Source organism: Maylandia zebra, linkage group LG10 (genome assembly GCF_041146795.1).
Source record: "Maylandia zebra isolate NMK-2024a linkage group LG10, Mzebra_GT3a, whole genome shotgun sequence".
In the NCBI taxonomy this organism is placed as follows: Eukaryota; Metazoa; Chordata; class Actinopteri; order Cichliformes; family Cichlidae; genus Maylandia; species Maylandia zebra.
In genome coordinates, this window is record NC_135176.1 from 10,755,806 (window position 1) to 10,775,890 (window position 20,085).

The 20,085-nt window shown below is 40.2% G+C and overlaps 1 protein-coding gene across 1 annotated transcript; it reads right to left on the reverse strand.

Annotated features, from left to right (window-relative positions):
• Positions 1-902: 902 nt before the first annotated feature.
• On the reverse strand, positions 903-19,092 carry ammecr1 (AMMECR nuclear protein 1). The gene is made up of 6 exons (XM_004557319.6): positions 17,527-19,092; positions 12,720-12,830; positions 8,654-8,768; positions 7,930-8,020; positions 7,715-7,811; positions 903-6,033 (listed from the first exon to the last, which is right to left on the reverse strand). The coding sequence occupies exons 1-6, from the start codon at positions 17,997-17,999 to the stop codon at positions 5,919-5,921; spliced, it is 1,002 nt and encodes a 333-aa protein (XP_004557376.3). The 5' UTR covers positions 18,000-19,092; the 3' UTR covers positions 903-5,918.
• Between the last annotated feature and the right edge of the window lie 993 nt (positions 19,093-20,085).

Sequence of the window (20,085 nt, forward strand, 5' to 3'; positions counted from 1 at the left end):
CTAACAGTGAAAGCATGAATCCATCATGTCTTATATCAAGGGTTCAGGCTATTAGTCATGGCTTAATGGGGTAACTCGGCCTCAAGAGTCGGTGTCATGCAGGTTTTAGATGTGTCCTTGATCCATCACAGCTGATTTAAATTGCTAAATTAGCTCCTCAACATGTCCTGAAGTTCTCTAGAGGCCTGGTAACGAACTAATCATGTGATTCAGGTGTGTTGACCCAAGGTGAGATCTAAAACCTGCAGGGACACCGGCCCTCGTGGACTGAGATTGCCCACCCCTGCACTAGAGCAGCGTTGGGATCCGCAGCATTAGTAGATTTGTATCATGTGTGTACAACAACTGTGTCAACATGGACCAAAATCTCAGAGCAATGTTTCCAGCACTGTGGTGAATCTCATGGATTTTGTTTTTTGAGGATTTGCCTGGAAATTGCCCTCCACCCCATCACAGCAAGGGTAAAGGAAACATAATGTGCTCTTAGTAAACATACCATTCACAGTTTTCATTAGTGGAAACCTCCATGTACAATGCAAAACAATGAGAATTGCTGAGGGCAAATTTGGTGTTTAAAAAGAAAATAAGATGCCAGAACACTCACGGGGGATCACATTGTTCTGCCAATTACACCAAATATTATCCTGCTCCATTACTGAAGACCATACAAGTTAACCGGACTCTTGCCCATGCTGCCTTTAAACTGGACCATGTTCCCTGAAAAATAAATGTTTAGGCATACATTAGTTCAACACGTAATTAAAGCAGGACAAACTGTAACTGTCCAAACAGCATAATGCATAGGTGTAATATAAAGTTTAGACCACCATCAGTCAGCTGAAGATACTGGAGGTTAGTTTAGCTAATTTAGTGTACATGCTGCAAGAAAGTAGAATGACACGTTCTCTTTCAAGTTGATTTTGTAATTTTTTTTATTGAATAAATGATTTTAAAAGGTAACAATGTTTAAAACTACATGATCTTCACAGCCATTGCTTACATACTCAGATAACCCATCTATATATATTCTTTCAACCCTCCCCACACTTGTCTTTTGCAATTTTTTGCTAATTTCTTTTTTTATGGTTTTTTTTTTTTTATTGAGTCATACTATCATAATAAATGCCCATTTCAAGTCTTGTCACACTAACAGCTATTCAATAGGAAAAAGGGAAGGGTCTAGCTCTACAGGGGTTGGATTTGAAGTTCCCAGTTCATATTATTCCATCAACAATTTGTCAAGTTACTAAAGCAGAAGGAAAAAAAACAAGGATCCAAAATGTTTTTTTGTTTTTTTTAAAGAAATGAAATAAAAGTTGGTATGAGGAGTTACACCAGGTAACCCTCCCAGCCCATCAGGCCACTGCAACAGAAAAAAGTCATTTTGTACAGTGACACGTCTTAAGAAGTCAGTGTCTCAAAAATTCAGAACATAGAAAACCACTAAAATAATTTTGAAACTAGATCCAAAATATTCCTTTGAAAAGAATTTATTTTGATGTACAAAAACAGTCATTTTCCTTTTTTTTTTTTCTTAGGTTTTTTTTTTTATAATAAAACTCTCAAACACAAGTTTATTGTAGTTCTTATTTCTTTTGTCATTATTATTATCATTATTATTATTATTATTATTATTGATTCATTTCTTCTTTTTTTCTAAATTCATCTATCAGTGCGATTGTATACCAGTGCAGCTACTGGGTCCAGAGTAAAGAAAACAGGCTTTTTCATCTTTAATGGCATAAAAAATAAGGAATAAATCCATAGTTCATACAAAGTATAACTGCTGGTCTTTAGGGGGAAAAAAAACATTTATAAACCCATAAAGCTAGGAGGCACACCATGGGATTTTCATTTTTGAAAATTATAGCAATAATAATAATAATAATAGTAATAATAATAATAATAATATTAATAAAACAAAACAAGTAACAACAACTTGCAACCATTTTTAACCATCCTTGAGGCCAATTACGGCTTCAGAGATAGAGTCAATGAAAAAAAATCATTGAAAAATTGAGTTGCTTATTAAGTCAAGACAGTTGAGAAAAATCGCACATTTAAAACAAACGAAAAGAAAAGAAAGAAAAAAAAAAAAAGACAAAACATTTTGTCAATTGCAGGGTTTTTTGTTTTTTTTTTTGTTTTTTTGGAAGGACAGGAAGCCAGGCCTGAAGAGCAGCATTTGGGCATGGCCGCTGGCATCTTTGGTTCAGTCAAACATACGAAGGTAACACGAGCTTGAGCATTCCACGAAATATGAGAATGACCACGCAAGGAATGCTGAGGCTGAACTCTAACCCTGGTATGGAACCAAAACACAATCTGCTACAGACAAACTACAAATGTCGTTCCATAAGATCCCATGAGGTATTAATGCTTTAAACAGTTAAACCAGTACAGAAGCAGGACTGTTTTCTGTGTCCTTACGTAAAATATTAACTCTCCGTCCCATTTTAGGAGATGCTTTCCTTCAACGTGGCTTAAAAAAAAAAAAAAAAAAAAAAAAAAAAAAAAACCAGGATCGTTCACTAGTCAACAACTCAAACTCTTTGAGGAGGTCAAACGATTCAGCAGCTAGAAGAAAAACTAAGGATTTGTTGTTTTCTTTTAAAAAAAAGAAAAGGGAGAAGAAGAAAAAAAAAAAAAAAAAAAAAAAAAAAAAACAGCATCAAATTTTGCAGGAGGAGGCTAAAGACGACCACGACTACTGTCACCATCTACCGAACGACATACATCACACACCTTGACAAACTAGGCCATGAGGCTGGGCCACAGTGTAGGGAGCGATCAAGGGGAATGAGGTCAACTTGTGACTTCTTGTCCTTTCAAACCTGCAAGGGGTGTTGACTTGCACTGGTAGGAAAAAAACTAAACAAAAACAAACAAAATACAAACAAAATAAAAACACCTGTTGAACAGATCTGCATATATCAAGGATAGTAAAGGTAAAACATGTAAGATTTTCTCTTAATATATCACTGGTAAATTGTAATGACGACCGCAGACAGTACATTCCATAGCCCCTGTAACGTGTTGCTTCTGGGACTTTTCCTTCTTCACTATATTCCGTATTTCCCATAGGGAATTGATCCCAAAATAACCCACAGTGAACTTCGTGAAAGCAGAGGTTGCTGGGGGCTACTGTATGAATTGGTGACTATCATACTTCGGTATTAAAATGTGCCGTCATGACTCATTTCACAGGAATGTACTAAAGAGAAAATCTTATATGTATCATCTTTAAGTATGATATGATCAATGAGTCCGCATGACCAGTCACGAGCTGTGACCACCCCAATATGAGGTCAGATAGCACCATATTTGTCTTAAATCTCTTAATGGTTAATAAGAGTGTGTAAGCCATAGATCAAGCATATCATGGATAAAACCATAGGTCTCATACTCATACATACATGCAACAAAATACATTGCATGTGTATACAAAGACATATGTAAAAGAGCATGGTCAATTTGGTTTTGCAGCAGAAAAATTCAGGTTGTGCTGTGTTTAAATGGACCAGGAAATGACCACCTGGCTGTTCCTCCTCGTCATGTAGTGTACAAGGAGACGCAGTTTGAACACCACAGCGGCTGACGTCACCTTTAAGAGCAGGGGTTGGGTTTTTTTTTTTTCGCCAGCTGGGTGAAAAAACTGAAGGCTGCGGGCATCCAGCTGCCCTCTTAGAGAGAGCACTGGCATTCTAAAGCAGGAAAACGTCATGTGGCTCTTTCCTACGCTGTGGTGTGATGATGGAAAAGAGAAGAGCGACAGAGGGACACTCAGGGCATCATCTACTGGTCCATTGTTTTTTTTCCTTTCTTTAAATCATTCATTTAAGGCAACACAACTGAAATCTGGGTCATTTCGGGTTACTGTGGATGGAGTGCCAAAAGCCCTTGACATTTTTGCATAAAGAAAAAAATACCTGTCAGTTAGTAAAGGCTGTTACAAAGAAAGATGTTGGTCAAGTAACAAGAACCTCTCAAAAATTCCAGTTAGCGAACTAAAACCCGAAACAAGCGACCCGCACGACGATCCTCCAAGACTCAAACGTTCTGACAAGTAAAGCCAACTATCCAGGTGTGTGTGCGGATGAGACTCACAGCAAGTAAATATCTGGATGGGAGATGGCTTGTTGAGTCTTTATGTGTAGGCTTTTTCATATATACGTAGACCTCGACTGCGAGCCACTGAGCCCCGTGCAGAGAATCTGTTCCAACTAATTCAACTGTGTTTGCTTCAACCTGACTGCCCATACAAGCTGACAAAAACGTTACTAGCGCCGTGGACACACAAACAGGATCAATGGGATCTCACTAAAGTACCGGAGCAGAATGGCAGTAGTGCAGTTTCAACAACTACGTTGACTGGCTGCACTTCTAAACAGCACAATGACATGAACGTCTACATGACACAAACATGGTAATGAGATCACTTCCTTTGTGCGTCTTCAATGGATCAAAATGACAGCTTTGATACATAATACTTTGTGGACGAGTGACCATTGTTAGCTATAATGTAAAGAGACGAGACAATCTTTCCCCATTAGCGTGGGCAACATGCAGCACATTCAGCAAATGACTAAACCCACCTGGTTTGACAAGTATATCAAGTGATGCGGTCTGTCTCGAAACTGGTTTTGCATTCAGAAGCTGGAGACTTGATACATCTACCAGAGGTTAAAGAATGCAAAACCAAACAACGGACTACAAAGTGTGGAATAGAGAGAAGACATTATGGCTTTGAGTAGTTATAGCATGTCCCTGTCAAGTGACTCCCTGCCAGTAAACTCAGAAACAAACACATACGTTCAACTTAAATCTAAGTATTACTCAGCCATGCTTTTTGGGGTGTTTTTCCTCCCCTCTGTAGGGACCTGTAGTTGTGCCCGCTCCCCCTCTCCAATGCAGAGAATTTTACACTGTTTATTAATAAATCACTGGGACACGATTATCCCTGGACAAAATGGCTTCCTCCAGCAGTTACTTTAAACTGAAAGAAGTTAAAAAAAATGATTAAAACAAAAACCGATAAGGGACACAGCTGTTCATGGTTTAGAGCTTCCACACCAAAACACTACAAATACTCAGAGGGGGAGGTTTCCAAACTCTTTTGTAGGGGAATCTTTAAGTATCATCCAATTTCTACTAGTTTTTTGTCTTGTGGCAGACCAATGTCTATATCCACACACAGAAATCACACACACGATTGTGAGCTCAATCAATAAATATTGCCAGCAAAAGCTGGTCAAGAGGCACCACAATCCTACCATCTATACTTTGGAGTATACATATTCCAATACATAGTTCCAACTACAACACTACAAGAGTTTACAAGCTAAAACAAACCTCAGTCTTTTTTTTTTGTTTTGTTTTTTTGAGAGGAATCAAGAAGAGACGACAGCCTTTGAAAACTGCAGTTGCCTTGCTACATGGTGTTACATGTTTAAGAGTAGGTTAACGTAAAGATTAAGAAAAAAAGAAAATTCTTAGTAAATGTAAAAATTGTAGCAAAGCTTAAACAACAGAAGCGCGAGACTAATCCACTCGAAGAGACTTCCTTCCATCCACAGACTTAAACACCTGATTAGGTTCGCTGAAAAGATTAATAAAATCTAACGTTTGATTAAATTTCCAAAAATATGAATGAACGGGGGGTTTCAGATATAGGAATACATATGCTGCAAAAACGTAACCACAGGCAAAGAAAAGGAAACGTGTGGATTTCTTGTCAGAATCAAATAACGCTTCGTTGCCACCCGTTGCCATGTCAACGTCTGGGAGACGGCCAGCATGGCAACGGAAACTATCATCATAAAATGGTACAGTAGTAGAAATAGCTAGACCAGGAGGGGGCGGGCTCTCCTGGGAAAAGGTCCGCGGAGAGGTCCAATGATTGGTCATGCGGCTCGCTGTCAGGAATAATGGTTGTAGGGTGGTAGAGGGTGCCCAATGCCATTCTGGTAGTGATGGTGCTGGCGGTGGGCGATGTACTCTGCATAGCCCATCGTCATCTTCTCGCTACGGTACCTGGGGACAAAAAGAGATGTGTTGTGATGGCTAACTGCTCTAATCCAGTGTTAGGAGAGTCATGATCACTCTCACTTTGCTCTTCATATACAGTCCAGTGTCAGTGCTAAAATAGGCTGCATGTTCAGTAGCTATCAAAACTAAAGCAGCAGGCCCACAGATGATACTTTACTTGTATGCGTGATTTCTTTTACTAAACCTGACTCATACAATAACCATGATGCAACTTCCTGGAAAGAATTACGTTTAAAACAAAATTTACATAAAAGATGGATGTAGGCAATGTGCATCACACGTTGGCTAGCAACGTGAACATTTTCTAAACTTCAAGCTCAGCATTTCCACTGTTGCCATCTTAGCTTTTTGAAACCAGACATCAGTATCACTCAAAGAGACAGACAGCGCACACACTGCAGTAAACCATACATTAACTTTCTTTTTTTTACTAAAGGGGACCATAAGTTACTAAATGAACATCCTGTTATATTCAGCAAGGCTTTTAACTAGTAACTGAGACCAAACAGGAAGATATTTACTGAGGATATAGATTGAGGAAAGTCAGGGACATCTTTCCATATATTTCAGTACAACTGGTCTTGTTTGCCACCAGGGGTCAACCCTTGCTGGCCATTAAAAGATTACAGATTTCTAGCACTTCTGTTAATACAGTCTGCTAATACAGTCTACAATATGGACTTTAGCTGTGTTATGCTAATGAGGGCTAATGTGGCCTCAAGAAGGGATATTCAAGCAGAGGAGAGTCTTTTTTTTTAGTGTCCACGAAGTAGCAACGAAAACTGCAGCCAGAAATTTCAATTAACCTCCTAGGACCTGGTGTCCGCATATGTGGACATCACATTTTGGGATGTCTAGACCAAAAATACTACATTTTTCTCTACAAGAAAATACAAAATTTAGGTTAAAAAAAAATAAATCTGCTAATTCTTTGTTTTTACATTCATCAGGTCCCAATCAATCCAAATAGCAAAGAAAAATTCAAAATGCATGTCATGAAAGAGTTCGGGTTTTAGGAGGTTAATGGGAGCTCTAAAAGCAAATGAGTCACCGCAAACTGATAGTTTTATACCAGAATATATTTAATATTTTATATTTACATCTAAATATTTTATAGCCTAGTGCAAGGCAGAATGCATTACTGGTGAAGTTATGATCCTGATTTTTATATTACTGAAGAGTAAATAGCAGCTAGCCACAGTAACTGGATGCAGCTTGATAGTGTTAGCTGAAACTTTGTCCAAAAAACAAAAAACCCTTGGACAAAGCCCCTTGAGCTAAGGTTTTAAACCATTACTTCACATAACAAAAGGGTGATGTCACTGTGGTTACACCCATCTCTTACATCCTGGGTTTTCTTCTTTTGCCTGCCACTGTCTCACTTCAGCCTCAACAAAAGTGGCATGGCAGTTCCTGGAACATTTGCACATAGTTTCCTCAAGAGCCACAAAAGGTTTAATCAACAGACTCAACATATGCCTTTTCACATATGCACATAGGTACATCCAGACACACTGACGTATACAACTATTTGTGCTGGTTCTGTTAAGCCTTGTGCACGTCAGGTAAAAGGATCTAAATGAAAGTGTGCTGCAAGAACAGAGTACAGCAGTGACGCATTAATGTTTCAGCATTAGATAATTCAATCAATTAAATGTAATCTTACCTGGTTAACTTAATGGTCTTCCTGAAGTCATTTGTGATGGGAGCTTTGTAACCTCCCTTTCGTAGTAAGGAATCTATGGTTTGAATGTGGTCCCAACCTAGTTAAAGTAAAAGGAGTGAAAAGCAATTCCACATATTCCCTACTCTGTTCAATACAACTCAGTCTTTATTAAAAGCAGAGGAAGCTAGATTGTTAGAGGCACAAGAAGATCTTACCTTGCTCCTTTGCAACCTCTGGTAGGTAGGTGGCGGTGCGTTTTGATCCTTTTTCATTGAAAAATTCTATCCTAATACCGTGAACACCCACCTAGAATTCAAGACAGGCACAAAAATAAATCCCTATAAATCTCTTCATCCAATGAAGACAGAGCTGTGGAGAAACAGGTTATTCCATTCAAAATGCACTTCCAAGTTAATGATGGAATCTGTTTTACATTTTTCATCTAAATGCAATGTACTGCATGGTTGAAGCTCCAGTTTATTACACGATATTCTCATTTCTGTTCACATATTATTCTTAATTTTCAGTCTTCTGCTGGAAATTAAAACTACAATTAAAAAATGGTACTATTGATCAAACTGTAGCTCCAAATCATATTTATTTTCACAGATAACAGCTGGTAAAGACATCTACTGATGTTTTGGAAAAGCATACAGCACCCAATCAAACTAATCCAATTTTGAAAGCCAGAAAACTTTAATTTAAAGCAGACTTTTTTCTCTTTTATAAATACAATGCTTTAGAACTATGCTGCCACTTCAAGAATGCTGGGTATGCCTTCAAGTGACAAACCCAGAAATAACGTGTGGACACATTCGTGTACAATAATAGCTTGAAGAATGAGATGCACGTGAGTCTGCATCAAAGCTGCAAAGCACCACAAAAGTGCGGGGGCAAAAGCCTGTGCTCAGCCATGTTCAAGCAAATAACATCTCTTACCTCCCAGTCAAGGTAATCACCGACGTCTTCAAAGTTGGTGAGAAGAGACACTGAGCAGAAGAGGCGAGGCAGCTCATCCCTTGTCATAGGGGGGAAGCGGCTGTCTTTAAGGGCACTGGAGACATCAAAGTACAAAAGCAAAACAGCATTACAAGAGGTGACTCAGCACAGGGATGCAGGGTGCTGGTATGTAACAGATATAGTAGCACACTTTGCAACAGAATGAAATATGTTTTGCTTGTTTTGGGGGGGGGGTTTGTCTTTTTTTTTGGGGGGGGGGGGGGGGGGGGGGCGACTAGTGGACTTTCCATGTCCACAAGTCTGTGTGATATAAATTTCCTCATCAGACAGTGAATGTGAAGACCCATTCGGATGGCCAGCCGGCCTGTTTTGTTTTTGTTGACTTGTCCACAGAGAATTTACATTACAATGTATCAACTGCACATGCACCTCAGGTGGCGTTCTTCAAAGGAGTATGACAGGAACGACTATTTAGCCATCGGGTCTCCAGCTGTCCGCATCCACAACAGAGTATAATCGAGGCAGTCTCAGTTACACCACTTGCACCGTTTGCCACCACAGTGGCAAAAACCAGTAAAAGGTGGTTTAGCCTCACCAAAAACATGAATTACACCACTGTTTACTGATAACACTAGTGGAAGATCCATATGTCTGATTACCCCACCTTTCTTGAATTGATTGGGAGGATCTGACGCTTTTCCCATGATTGTTTGCTTAGCATAAGATGCTCCATTCCCAACAACTTTCTATCTATTTATTTCCTAATCCACTACGGTTTCTTGATCTTTTGCCACTCAGACAAGTTTTTGTGCAGATTGCACACTTTTTAATTGTCTTAGGCCTAGAGCTGGGCGATAGAACGATAACGATATGTATCGCGATATAACTTTTACTCGATAGAGAAATTAAGCTATCGCGATAGACCTCGCCGCTCTTGTCCTCTTAAAAAAAAAAAAAAAAAAAAAAAATAATAATAATAATAATAATAATGTCAGCCAATCCAAATTAAGTAGCGCAGAGCCGAACCAATCACAGCCGCAGCGTCACGTCGCGTGACTTGTTAGTACAGCACAAGTGCCAAGCCGCACGTGTGTTTGTTTGGGAAGCAGCCAGCGCGTAATGGAGGAAATGAGTGTGCCGACTAGAAAAATCAACCGAGCGTGACCGAAGAGAAAACAGATGATGGTTCCAATGCTGGAGAGATTGTCGAACGGAAGAGCCATAGGCTACGTTCACACTGCAGGCGAAAGCGCATCAAATCCGATTTTTTGACCCTATGCGACCCATATCCGATCATGCTATGACAGTGTGAACGGCGCAAATCCGATATTTTCAAATCCGATCTGGGTCACTTTCGTATGTGGTACTGAATCCGATACATATCCGATGTTTTAGAAAGCGACTGCTGTTTGAACGGTCAAGTCGCATTAAATCCGCCTTTTACGTCACCGACACAAGACATACGCCAATTATCAGCGCCCGAGAAGCGCCCGAGAAGACATCGCGAACGCTTCCTGGCCATCCACTGTAGATGTCAGTGAAACTGTTGGGAAGACAACGTAAACATTTTATTTGTACTGTATAATCTGCAGATTCTGACAGAAATCTACAGCTATCCTTTGAAGCACCGCTCCTCTCTTAAACGGCAATAAGGATCATTATTAGGTTATTTACATTATTATGTAAATAACAAAATAACTTAAAGCAAAAATTGGGAAACGTGAAGACCGAAGTCTTTATATTAAGGGCCATCAGTCAAACAATACTGTTGCTCTGGGTCTAAACAGAGCGCGTTGTGTGTGACATCTTCTTTTGCGCATGCGGGCCGCTTTGAGCGTTCACACTAGAGAGCGTTTGGCTGTCGCATTTTATTTGTAGTGTGAACGAGCAGACAAAAAAAAATCGGATTTGATCAAAAAATCGGAATTGAGCATTAAGACCTGCAGTGTGAACGTAGCCATAGAAGTTCCGTAGTGTGAAGGTATTTCGGCTATTTCAAGTCTGACAAAAAAACAAGTAGCGTGCACTGCAAATTGTGCCGAAAGCAAGTCTGGAAATACAATAAACTGGTGCATGCGTCACACTGCGCCACGTTATTGTTTCGGTGAAATGAATTTCTACAATACTGTTACTGTTAATTCTACTCTCTGCAGTGTTTAAATGCTTACATACCGTATACACACAGTTACTGTCCCTCCACACATACGACTCGGTTCTGCTTCTATGCCCCAGCTTTGTTTACTTTTTCCCACCGAGGCTTCTAGACTTCTGATTGACCAATATTTCTGCACGGTTAGGAATCTAGCGCCACCTGCTGCTTTGGCATGTTCATAGCAGCGTTTTCCTTCATTTCTGCCTTTATGTGTGGACGGGATTATTTTTTTAAAACGAAAACGGAAAATCTCCGTTTTCAAAAATACCCGTGTACGTGTGGACGTAGCCTCAGTCTCTGACTGGAAGCGCTAATTCGTCATTCGGCTTTTGTCAGACTAAAGTAACTGTTAAAACTGTTTGAAAAGCTCAGCTATACAACAAGGAGAGATTGAGAATTTCCTTTTAGTTCTCAGTTTATTTGATATTGAGAAAAGTTAGTCAATTTTGTCTGTTCTTCTGTAAAACAAACTAAGATTTATTTTTAGAATTAATATTTTGTTTCTAAGTGGAATTGACAATTTAGTCTGTTTCATTTGTTCTATTTTGAAACTTAAACGCTTTAGCGGCTGTCTTTTGTGTAGTTTGCAATATTTGCCTTTTATTTATCTGAAAAAGTCTCATGTTCCTTAAGTACATCTACCCTGTTGAACTTATTATGGGAAATAAATATTTAAATAAAAACAAGCTGCTGATTATTTCACATTTTACTTGTGAGCAACGGCACATTTAAATCTTACAAATATAGTTATTTGGCTTATATCGTGATAGATATCGTTATCGCCTGAAATGAAAAAAACATATCGTGATATGAAAAAATCTCATATCGCCCAGCTCTACTTAGGCCTTTTTTAAGCGATTTTGCCTTTTTCTTTTTTTTTTTTGCTTTGGTCATTCATAATCATCACAAACGGGGGTAGTTAAGACTTGGTGAATGTGAGTGTCATTCTACAGACACGTCTTAGCAAAGACCAACACAGCAGTTAAGACCAGCTGTTGAAACTTATCCAAGATCCTAATGGAGATAGATTACATGCCAACACATACCACACACAGGCAGTGTAGTTCAAGAACAGTGATGCGTGGCACAAATGTCCTAACAACTGCTAGTGAATGGTGCACTTTCGTGTTGTTTAGCCTTGTCGCATGGACAGTGTTATGGCACCTGCACAGAGACAAGACAACTGCATTTTTGCATGAGCATAAATGGTTATGTAGCATTCTGCTTGACAAATGACAAACACAATCGTGGCACTGCACATTCAGAACCTAAACAGTATTTTTATTTGTCTTCTTTAGACAAAGGTAAATCTTTATGTCGCTTGTTTTTAATACCAAAAGAAAAGGTGGTCACAAGATAGGAGACCTCCATGTATCTCCAGAACAGCTTCAGTCCATGTTGGCATTGATTCTCTCAGTGTTTGGAAGTCTACTATAGGAGCAAAAACACTGTCCACAGTGTTCGGCATCTGATAACCGAGGGGAAGAACTAACGTCTTTCCAAAAAGCCTACGATGACTTCTCCTTATTACACCCTTCAGTGATCTGCATTCCTGGGATTCAAGGGTTCATGTTTGTCCTTTAATCACACTACTTTTTTTTCCCCCAAATAGATGTCATTAATTCAAACCTTTACGGAAAACTAAAGAACATTATTGTGGAATATTTTCCAAGCCCCAGGATCAGGAATCAAAGACAAACATCAGTTCCACTCAAAACGCAGCACAAATGAAATTTAAAAAATAAATGAATTAAAAAAAAAACCTTCAATATGACTTCAATTTACTCTTTTTTCCCCACTAATAACATTTTGTGCCATTTCTGAATGTTTCTTCTCTGTGACAGAGGTCTGCAGCTCTGAAGCACAAATTAGCGAGTCCCCATTTTTGCTTACCTGGTAAGGGTGTACTCCCTGAGTCCTGAGTGCAGATTCATGGCAGAAAATGTACCTATACAACCCCTCAACCGCTTGTCTCTGCCTATTTTCCATGTGACAAACAGCGGGCTGAAAAACAACAGACGAACAAGATACTGTGTTAAAGTAGTTGAACATTAATGTGTTTACACAAGATGAGAAATGCCTACTCAGGGCTTATAAAAGCTCATTAGAAGTACACATCGGCGAGTTTTTTGCAGCTAGTAAGACAGACCTTTTCACATTGGACTGAAATGGGACAAGTGTCTCACATTATTACGGATTAATTGTCATCAAAGACTTTAGCCCATAGCACTGGGCCATATGTCCAGCCACAACAGAATAACCCAAATCTCTTTTTGAAACAATGATTTTCTACACTTACTACATTTTCCAGCTTTTATGGTAGCGGGTAAAAAAACAAAAAAAACAAAAAAAACAAAAAAACATACTGGAAAAAAGAAACCAACTACACAAGTTTTTTGTTTGTTTTTAAATTCCTCATTGGACTCACTGTGTGGAAAAACACCGAATTACTTAGTTACATGCTGTTTCACTGGAGCCAAAAGTGCATTAGGCAGAGAACAGGACAGTAAAAGGTACACACCTCCTTTTGGTTTGCATACATTCATCAAGCATTGCTGAGTACAACAGTCAATGCTGGAAGGCATCATGGCATGTCCATGGCAAAAACCATGCAAAACCGGGTGTATGGCCCATGGAGAATTATGGAAATAAGAACACACACCCCATCTACCCTGCATACCTTTTTGTCATCTGTCCAATGTGTGTCTGAAACACTATACTTAAAGGGTTTTTTTGTCATCTATAGCTTCACATTGTAAAAAAACGAAAAGAAAATAATAAATACATAAATTTTATATACACACACTATATATGTATATTGCATCATGTACAGTCATTTGATTATGTAAAGTTATATTCTCACATGCCACTGTAGGGCTCCAAATGATCTCTTTCCAGATTAAAACCACCAGTCAGATTCTAAGTACAGATAAAAATAATTCAGCATTCAATTCAAAATTCAGCATGACACTTTTACAGTTTAGCTACAAAGGTTTCACAGTATTATTATATCCCTGCCAAATTATTCAGTGACAGAACAGTCTTTTCCAGCATCTCTGAGTTCACTCCTAAAATATTGGACATGCGCAAAGCCTAAGAAAAAAAAAAAGGGTGTGTTTTATCTGAAAACATTTAAATGATATTTTATACAAATCAAAATGACTCCTGGTTCAATGAAGTTTCATTTATCTAAAAAAAAATAAAATACATTTAAAAAACTAAAACTTAACTAGTTTAAGTGGCTTCAGCTGGCAACAGAAGTGAATGATTTTCTTCCATTAGATGGTAATGTAGTCAAAAAAGGAGCCATTATTCATTTATTCTGGTAACGCAGTGATCAGTACACTTAGCATGATTTCTACATTTTAATTTTTTATTTTTTTTTTAAATTGTAAACCTTAAATTTCAGTGGCTGCTTCACTTCAAAACTTTTACAAAATTTGTATCCAATAAAACATTTTATTAAGCAATGCCTACCCATTCAACATTGCTCATTCCTACTAGGGGTCCACTATGCGTGTAGTTCCCAAAGCGCATATGGATGCATCTCAAAACCAGCTCTCTGCTTTACTAACAACACACGCCGAGTCTATTTTTAATGGGAGCCGGGTCAAGCTGCACAAACCAGATGGTGAGGGCAGGAAGTCAGATGCAGGAACGGCACAGAGCATCCGGTCTGGAGTTTCAAATTAACCTCACCCAGACTAAAGGGTCTGGTATGATTTGAAAGAACTGAACAAAACGGTCACAGTCACGAGCACGCCATATTCCTGCTGTGTCAGCTAGCAGCTAGTCAGCTAATTTAGCTGACGAGCCTTGCTAACATGACTGTGGGAGCAGCTGGTGGACGGCATAATTTATTAGTCTCCTTGCAGTAAAAATACAGCAAATGTATTTTAAATACACTCAAATATTTCATTACATTTAAAGCGGATGCTAAATAGCTGTAAATCCAAAACTAGATAAACAGAAAAAAATGCAGACAATGTTTAATGTTGTTTGATCATTGAAATGGATGCACGGGAAACACAACAAACTCATGTTTATGTCTTCAGAACACACATTTTTATCCCTCAAAATTTTGATATCATCACAACTAATGTGACTTTGCAGAGCTGATCGACTAACTGCGCAGAGCAGTGCATCTATGTCAAATACAGCAGCATTGTTGCAGCATTTAAATAATTCAAACTGACAATGGCCCCAAGAGAAGGGCATGTCAAGGGCACCCAAGACCATGAGTTGCTCAAACCTGTGGGAGTTTTTCTGTGTGGCCATTAGCATGCTACATTCCTAGACACGAGTACATGTCTGGGTTTAATCTGAAGGTTAAGCCCTAGCCCAATGCTCAGCCTTAAAGACTGGCCAGCCAGAGTTAAAAATGGACAAGATTTGTGCCTTTAAGAGAGGCTCCCAAATGTAAATATTGCATGATCACTTCAGTAAATTTGTTCTGCTGTGGAGAATATACCCTTACTGCAATATTTAGAAAGTCAGCACCAAATACTCGCCATTTATTAAACTGCATGACACTTTGCTGGACACGGAAATATTCAGTAAATATGGGATTTACCAAGGTCTGTGCCCCATTGCTGGCATTTCAAATACTCATACTCTCCTTGCAGTGATGCACTTATCCTGATTACCAACGCAATGTCGCTTAATGTTTGAGGGGTTTTTTTTTGCTAAGAGTGGACAAGAGACTGTGGAGTAATTTGCACTAATTTTTTTTTCACAGTTTTTCCTTCTCCATAGTCTCTTATTGGGAGGTACAACAGAAAATGTGGGCTTGAGTGTATCATCACTGGAAACACCTATATAGGCTGCAAGACCAGTATGGGGGCCAACATGAGGAGAATTCTCTTATGAAGGATTTTTGCATTTGTCAGTGCAGTCCTGGAATTAATGAGCAAAAAAATGACTACAACTTAAATATGAAAAATAAACATTTTTTAGTTTTACCACCAAGAATGCATTTCTTATTTAGCTTATTGTGCATTAGGTAAGTCTAGCAACATAAACTCTGGCCTAACAAGCTCTATCTATTTTGTCAGAGACATGTCAGGTGACACCCACCACTGAGTTTTGAGCAATCTGTATATTTGAATGTGTAAGCATTTCTGCCTACAGTTTTCTGACATGCAGTTGAGAGAGACTTGGAAATGTCTGACAGACTTCGAGGATGCCCTTTTATCATTAAAGATTCCTGCAAGCTGGATTTCCTTTCAGCGGTCAAGATGTCAAAATCAGCATCTCTGCATATTCAACACAATAAATGCAAATAAACACTTGCAAAAAGCAGTGTGTACAGGGGACCGTTTGCCATGGTAGGTAATGATTTCCATAAACACTGGAACGTTTGAGCTGGTAGATACAAACAACCCACAGCATGCATACACCCAACATGTATACAGCAATGTAATTTATTGTCTGTCTAAAGGGATAAGAATGCCTCTGTGTCACGTGACAGTACAATGGAAAGACAAGATTTCTCATTATTTTAGTAATGATCACACAAGATCAAAAAGTTATTTCAAAGTCATCTGGTCTATTATATTTATAATGGTTAATGAAATTGTTGGGTAGGGCTGCCAATGTAAACAACCGTCTTACAGGCTTATGTTGGGTTAAACAACCGCAAGCCAGACGCTATAACATAAGGTGGAGACAAAATGTCTCGGTTGAGGGCGCAGGAATCATACATTTATTGATTTTTTTTAAACAATTAATACAAAAAACACCTCGTTCAACGAATGCTTCTTTTAGCTCTATTTATCTAACGCCGCCACTGCTCTTCTTTTATCGCCGGTTAAATTAAGCAAAAGATTAGTGCTGCTAAGTACTTAGCAAGCACCACCTTTTCTTTGTTGTTTGGTGCCAAAAATCGGGTATTTTTATGTGTTTCTACACTGGTCTTGTCCACACTACACAAAAACTTGCTGTGAAACCCGCCGGCTGGTTTCGTAGTCATGGTAGCCGAGGTTCTCAGCATATTTACCATTAATTTAATTCCTAAAAGCTTGTTAATACTTCGTTACTAAGCTAATGTAGCTCAAAGCTAAGCCTAGTATGTGGCAAAGCAGAGTTCATTCAGGGCGACTTAAAATATTCTTGATATTAACATACAAAATATTAAAAGTTAACACGTTGAGTCGTATGTTTCACCTAACGAAGCTATCGGTGTTACACTAAAATAAAGTCAACGACGTTATCTTCGTTCAAACCTCTATGATTTTAGACTAAGTGGCTAGCTGGTAACAGCTAAAGCTAGTAGCAAACACCCTTAGCTTACGTTAGCAGTGTTATTAAAGAGTTCGTCTGACAGCACTGTAAACGGTTTCTTTCGCAAAGTGCCAACAGGAAATATAAGAGTGACCTTTCACTCTATCCAGTGACATAAAAGATTACTTTATAAGCACTATATCAAATTCGCTGTAGCGTTAGTGGTCAGCTAGTTTAGCGACAGGCCAGTGTAGACAGTCTCTTCGACAAGGCCCGATATTCCAACTTGGCCAATTCAAGCTGTATTCGCGAGCTTTTCGGTGTAAATTCACGAGAAGCAAAAGGGTGTTTCGAAGTGACAGTTTGAACAGAACCCGGAGCTGAAGCCACGAAGCGTGCTGCCACATACATTTTCTGGGAGAATAGCATAGTGAGCCTTTGACATGCAGCAAACAACAGCAGACAAGAAAATACTCACTAGGGATCATTTGTAAACCTGGGTGTTCTCGGAGGTTGGTATCCGTACAGATGGCAATAAAGCACGTCAAAACAGAAGCAGCACATCTCCGCCGAAACGACCATTTTTCTGCCTCCACTTCCCGAACCAGGTCCTGGGCTGAGATTCGGGGAGAGGCCGGATGTATTATATCCGGCCGGGGCTGGGGACAGAGCGTTTGTGCCGCTGCTACCACTACTACTACTGCCGCTAACGTTACCCCCGGGTCCCCCCAGGCCGTTGGCTCGGCTCACGTTCGCCGCCGCTGCAACTGTCGCGGAGGAGCCAATCCCCAGCTCCGAGCCACAATGTCCGGTTCCTGCCACCCCGCTTCCCGCCCCCACCCCGCCGGGACCCCCTGATCCGGGCGATCCCGACAGTTTCTGCTTCTTCACCCCGCAGCACCCGGCCGCCATCTTGGAACAATCTGCACCGACACACCGCTTCCGACCCATAACCGTCACCGCGGGAAGGGTGGGGGGGAACGCCGACCAGACGTAGAAATCCCACTGCGTTGATACGTACGACGGACAATACTCCACTTTCACTCTTTTATTTTTTGTCGGACGACGAAATAACCGATGTGGCGAGAAGACTGCAGTGTCACCCTAGCGTTGCCTTTAAAAATGCGTGACTTTGCTACGGAAAATCCATAGCTGGGATAAGCAGTTTTTTTCTCGAGTAGTCAGCCAGTCCAGCTTTGGATCTCGGTGTTCCAGTGGATCACCTATAACGTCAACTCCCAGCCTAATAGCCCCCCGTTCTCCCTAACACGACACCATCCGCATCCGAGGAGATCACAGTCAGTCCCCCTTAAAACACACAAGTTCAGGGTGGGCACGGTCCGAACAGGCCGCAGATGACAGTAGCCAAGCGGTCCAGATGTGAAGCCGACAGCCAGTGCGCTGTAGCCCCGCTGCACACCTCTCCAAGTGGAAGCCGGGAGCTTGAGTACGCAGGACCCATAAGCTTCAGCACAAATTGCGCACAGTGTCTTGGACAGCGTAGCCCCTCATTGCACCAGCTTGTTTGCTACTGCCTCACGAACTTCTAATTACACAACAGGCCCAGTATGTTGGAATTCCAGACGCTGGGATAGCGCAGAGTAAAATGGCATCTGACAATGCAGGGTTGTCATGGCACAATGAAACGCGTCAGCGCCCAGCAAGTCATATCAGTAACGTTAGCCCACAGTTTGCACCTGCATGATGCCTTTTTCTTGAATCTGGTGAGAAGGAGGGGGGAAGAAATCTCAATAACACCCCCGCGTCAAACGGACAGCTGAAAGTTTTCAGTATAGGTTTGTTTGGAGGTTGTCATCCGTTCATGGGGATACACAGAGAAGAGCATTCTAGTCCGTGAGCCGTGAGAAATCCTCTGGATTTGACGAGCCCCGCATTCGTCTCTCAGCTGCTACAATTCGGTGCTGTTCGGGTAAAAGCCCTGTGATCAGTCTGTGGGCACGGGCATCGGTGTCGTCGGCACACCGGAACCGGATTCAGAAAACGTGTTGCGCCCACTTGCTACACATAATGCGTAGCTTCTGGGGTATCAGATTTGCAATTCAGAAGAAGTGCACGGGGCCGTGGAAGCATGCGCGCTCTTGACGTCCATGCGTGTGTATGTGTATATGCGTGCGTGCATGGTAAAGTATCGGTGCCGACGCCCCCCAAGTTATAAAAGGCATAGGAGCCGACTGACTGCTGTAAACTGATTTGACAGTGTCTGGATTTCACAGCGCTGTGAGTTCGGATAAAGTTACGCACACCGATGCACGTTCTTTTGAGAAACTGCCTCTAATGTAATCTATTCCGAGTGGCCGATTTGAAATGTGGCACACAGACATATCATATGGCCGCTCTCGGGGCTGCTGCTGCTGCTAGAAATGTCGTGGCTTCATCTCATCCAGGACCCTGGAAGAGTAAACAAATAAATACATCCACACACGTCTAATGTCGAGTTCTGTGTTTCCTGAATCGTTCTCTTACCCCACCTCCTTCCCATTCTGCCCTTCAGTCAGGAATTAATATATCAATAAAGAACGGAGTGGGTAGACATTAAACACTGCATGTACAGCAGAGGGAAATAATGCTTAGATGCAGTTGGGAAAGGACATCTTCTTTTCTACGGGCTCTGATAAAGGATGTAGACAGTGAAATTAGCACCTTCACTCCCGTATATTCAAAATACTTGCAGTCAGCTACACAAATACACCTGCCATTAGGTTCACTTTCATTTGAAGGGGGATCACTGATGTCTGTCATATTTAAGACAAGTATTATTTAGACCATTTGCTGCTTTGAACCAGAGTCAAAAAACCAAATTTTTAACTAGATGCTTTGACCAGATTCAATTACATTTGTTTTACAATGTACTTTGTAAAGAAATTACATGCAAAATTTAGATGTGATCAAATTAATTAAAGTCAGCATTTTGGGCTTTGCCTGTGTGTAGGTCTTATCAACACCTACTCCATGATGCAAAAATGAACAAAAATATAACATTCTCATAGATATGTGAACATAACAATAATAACAGGCG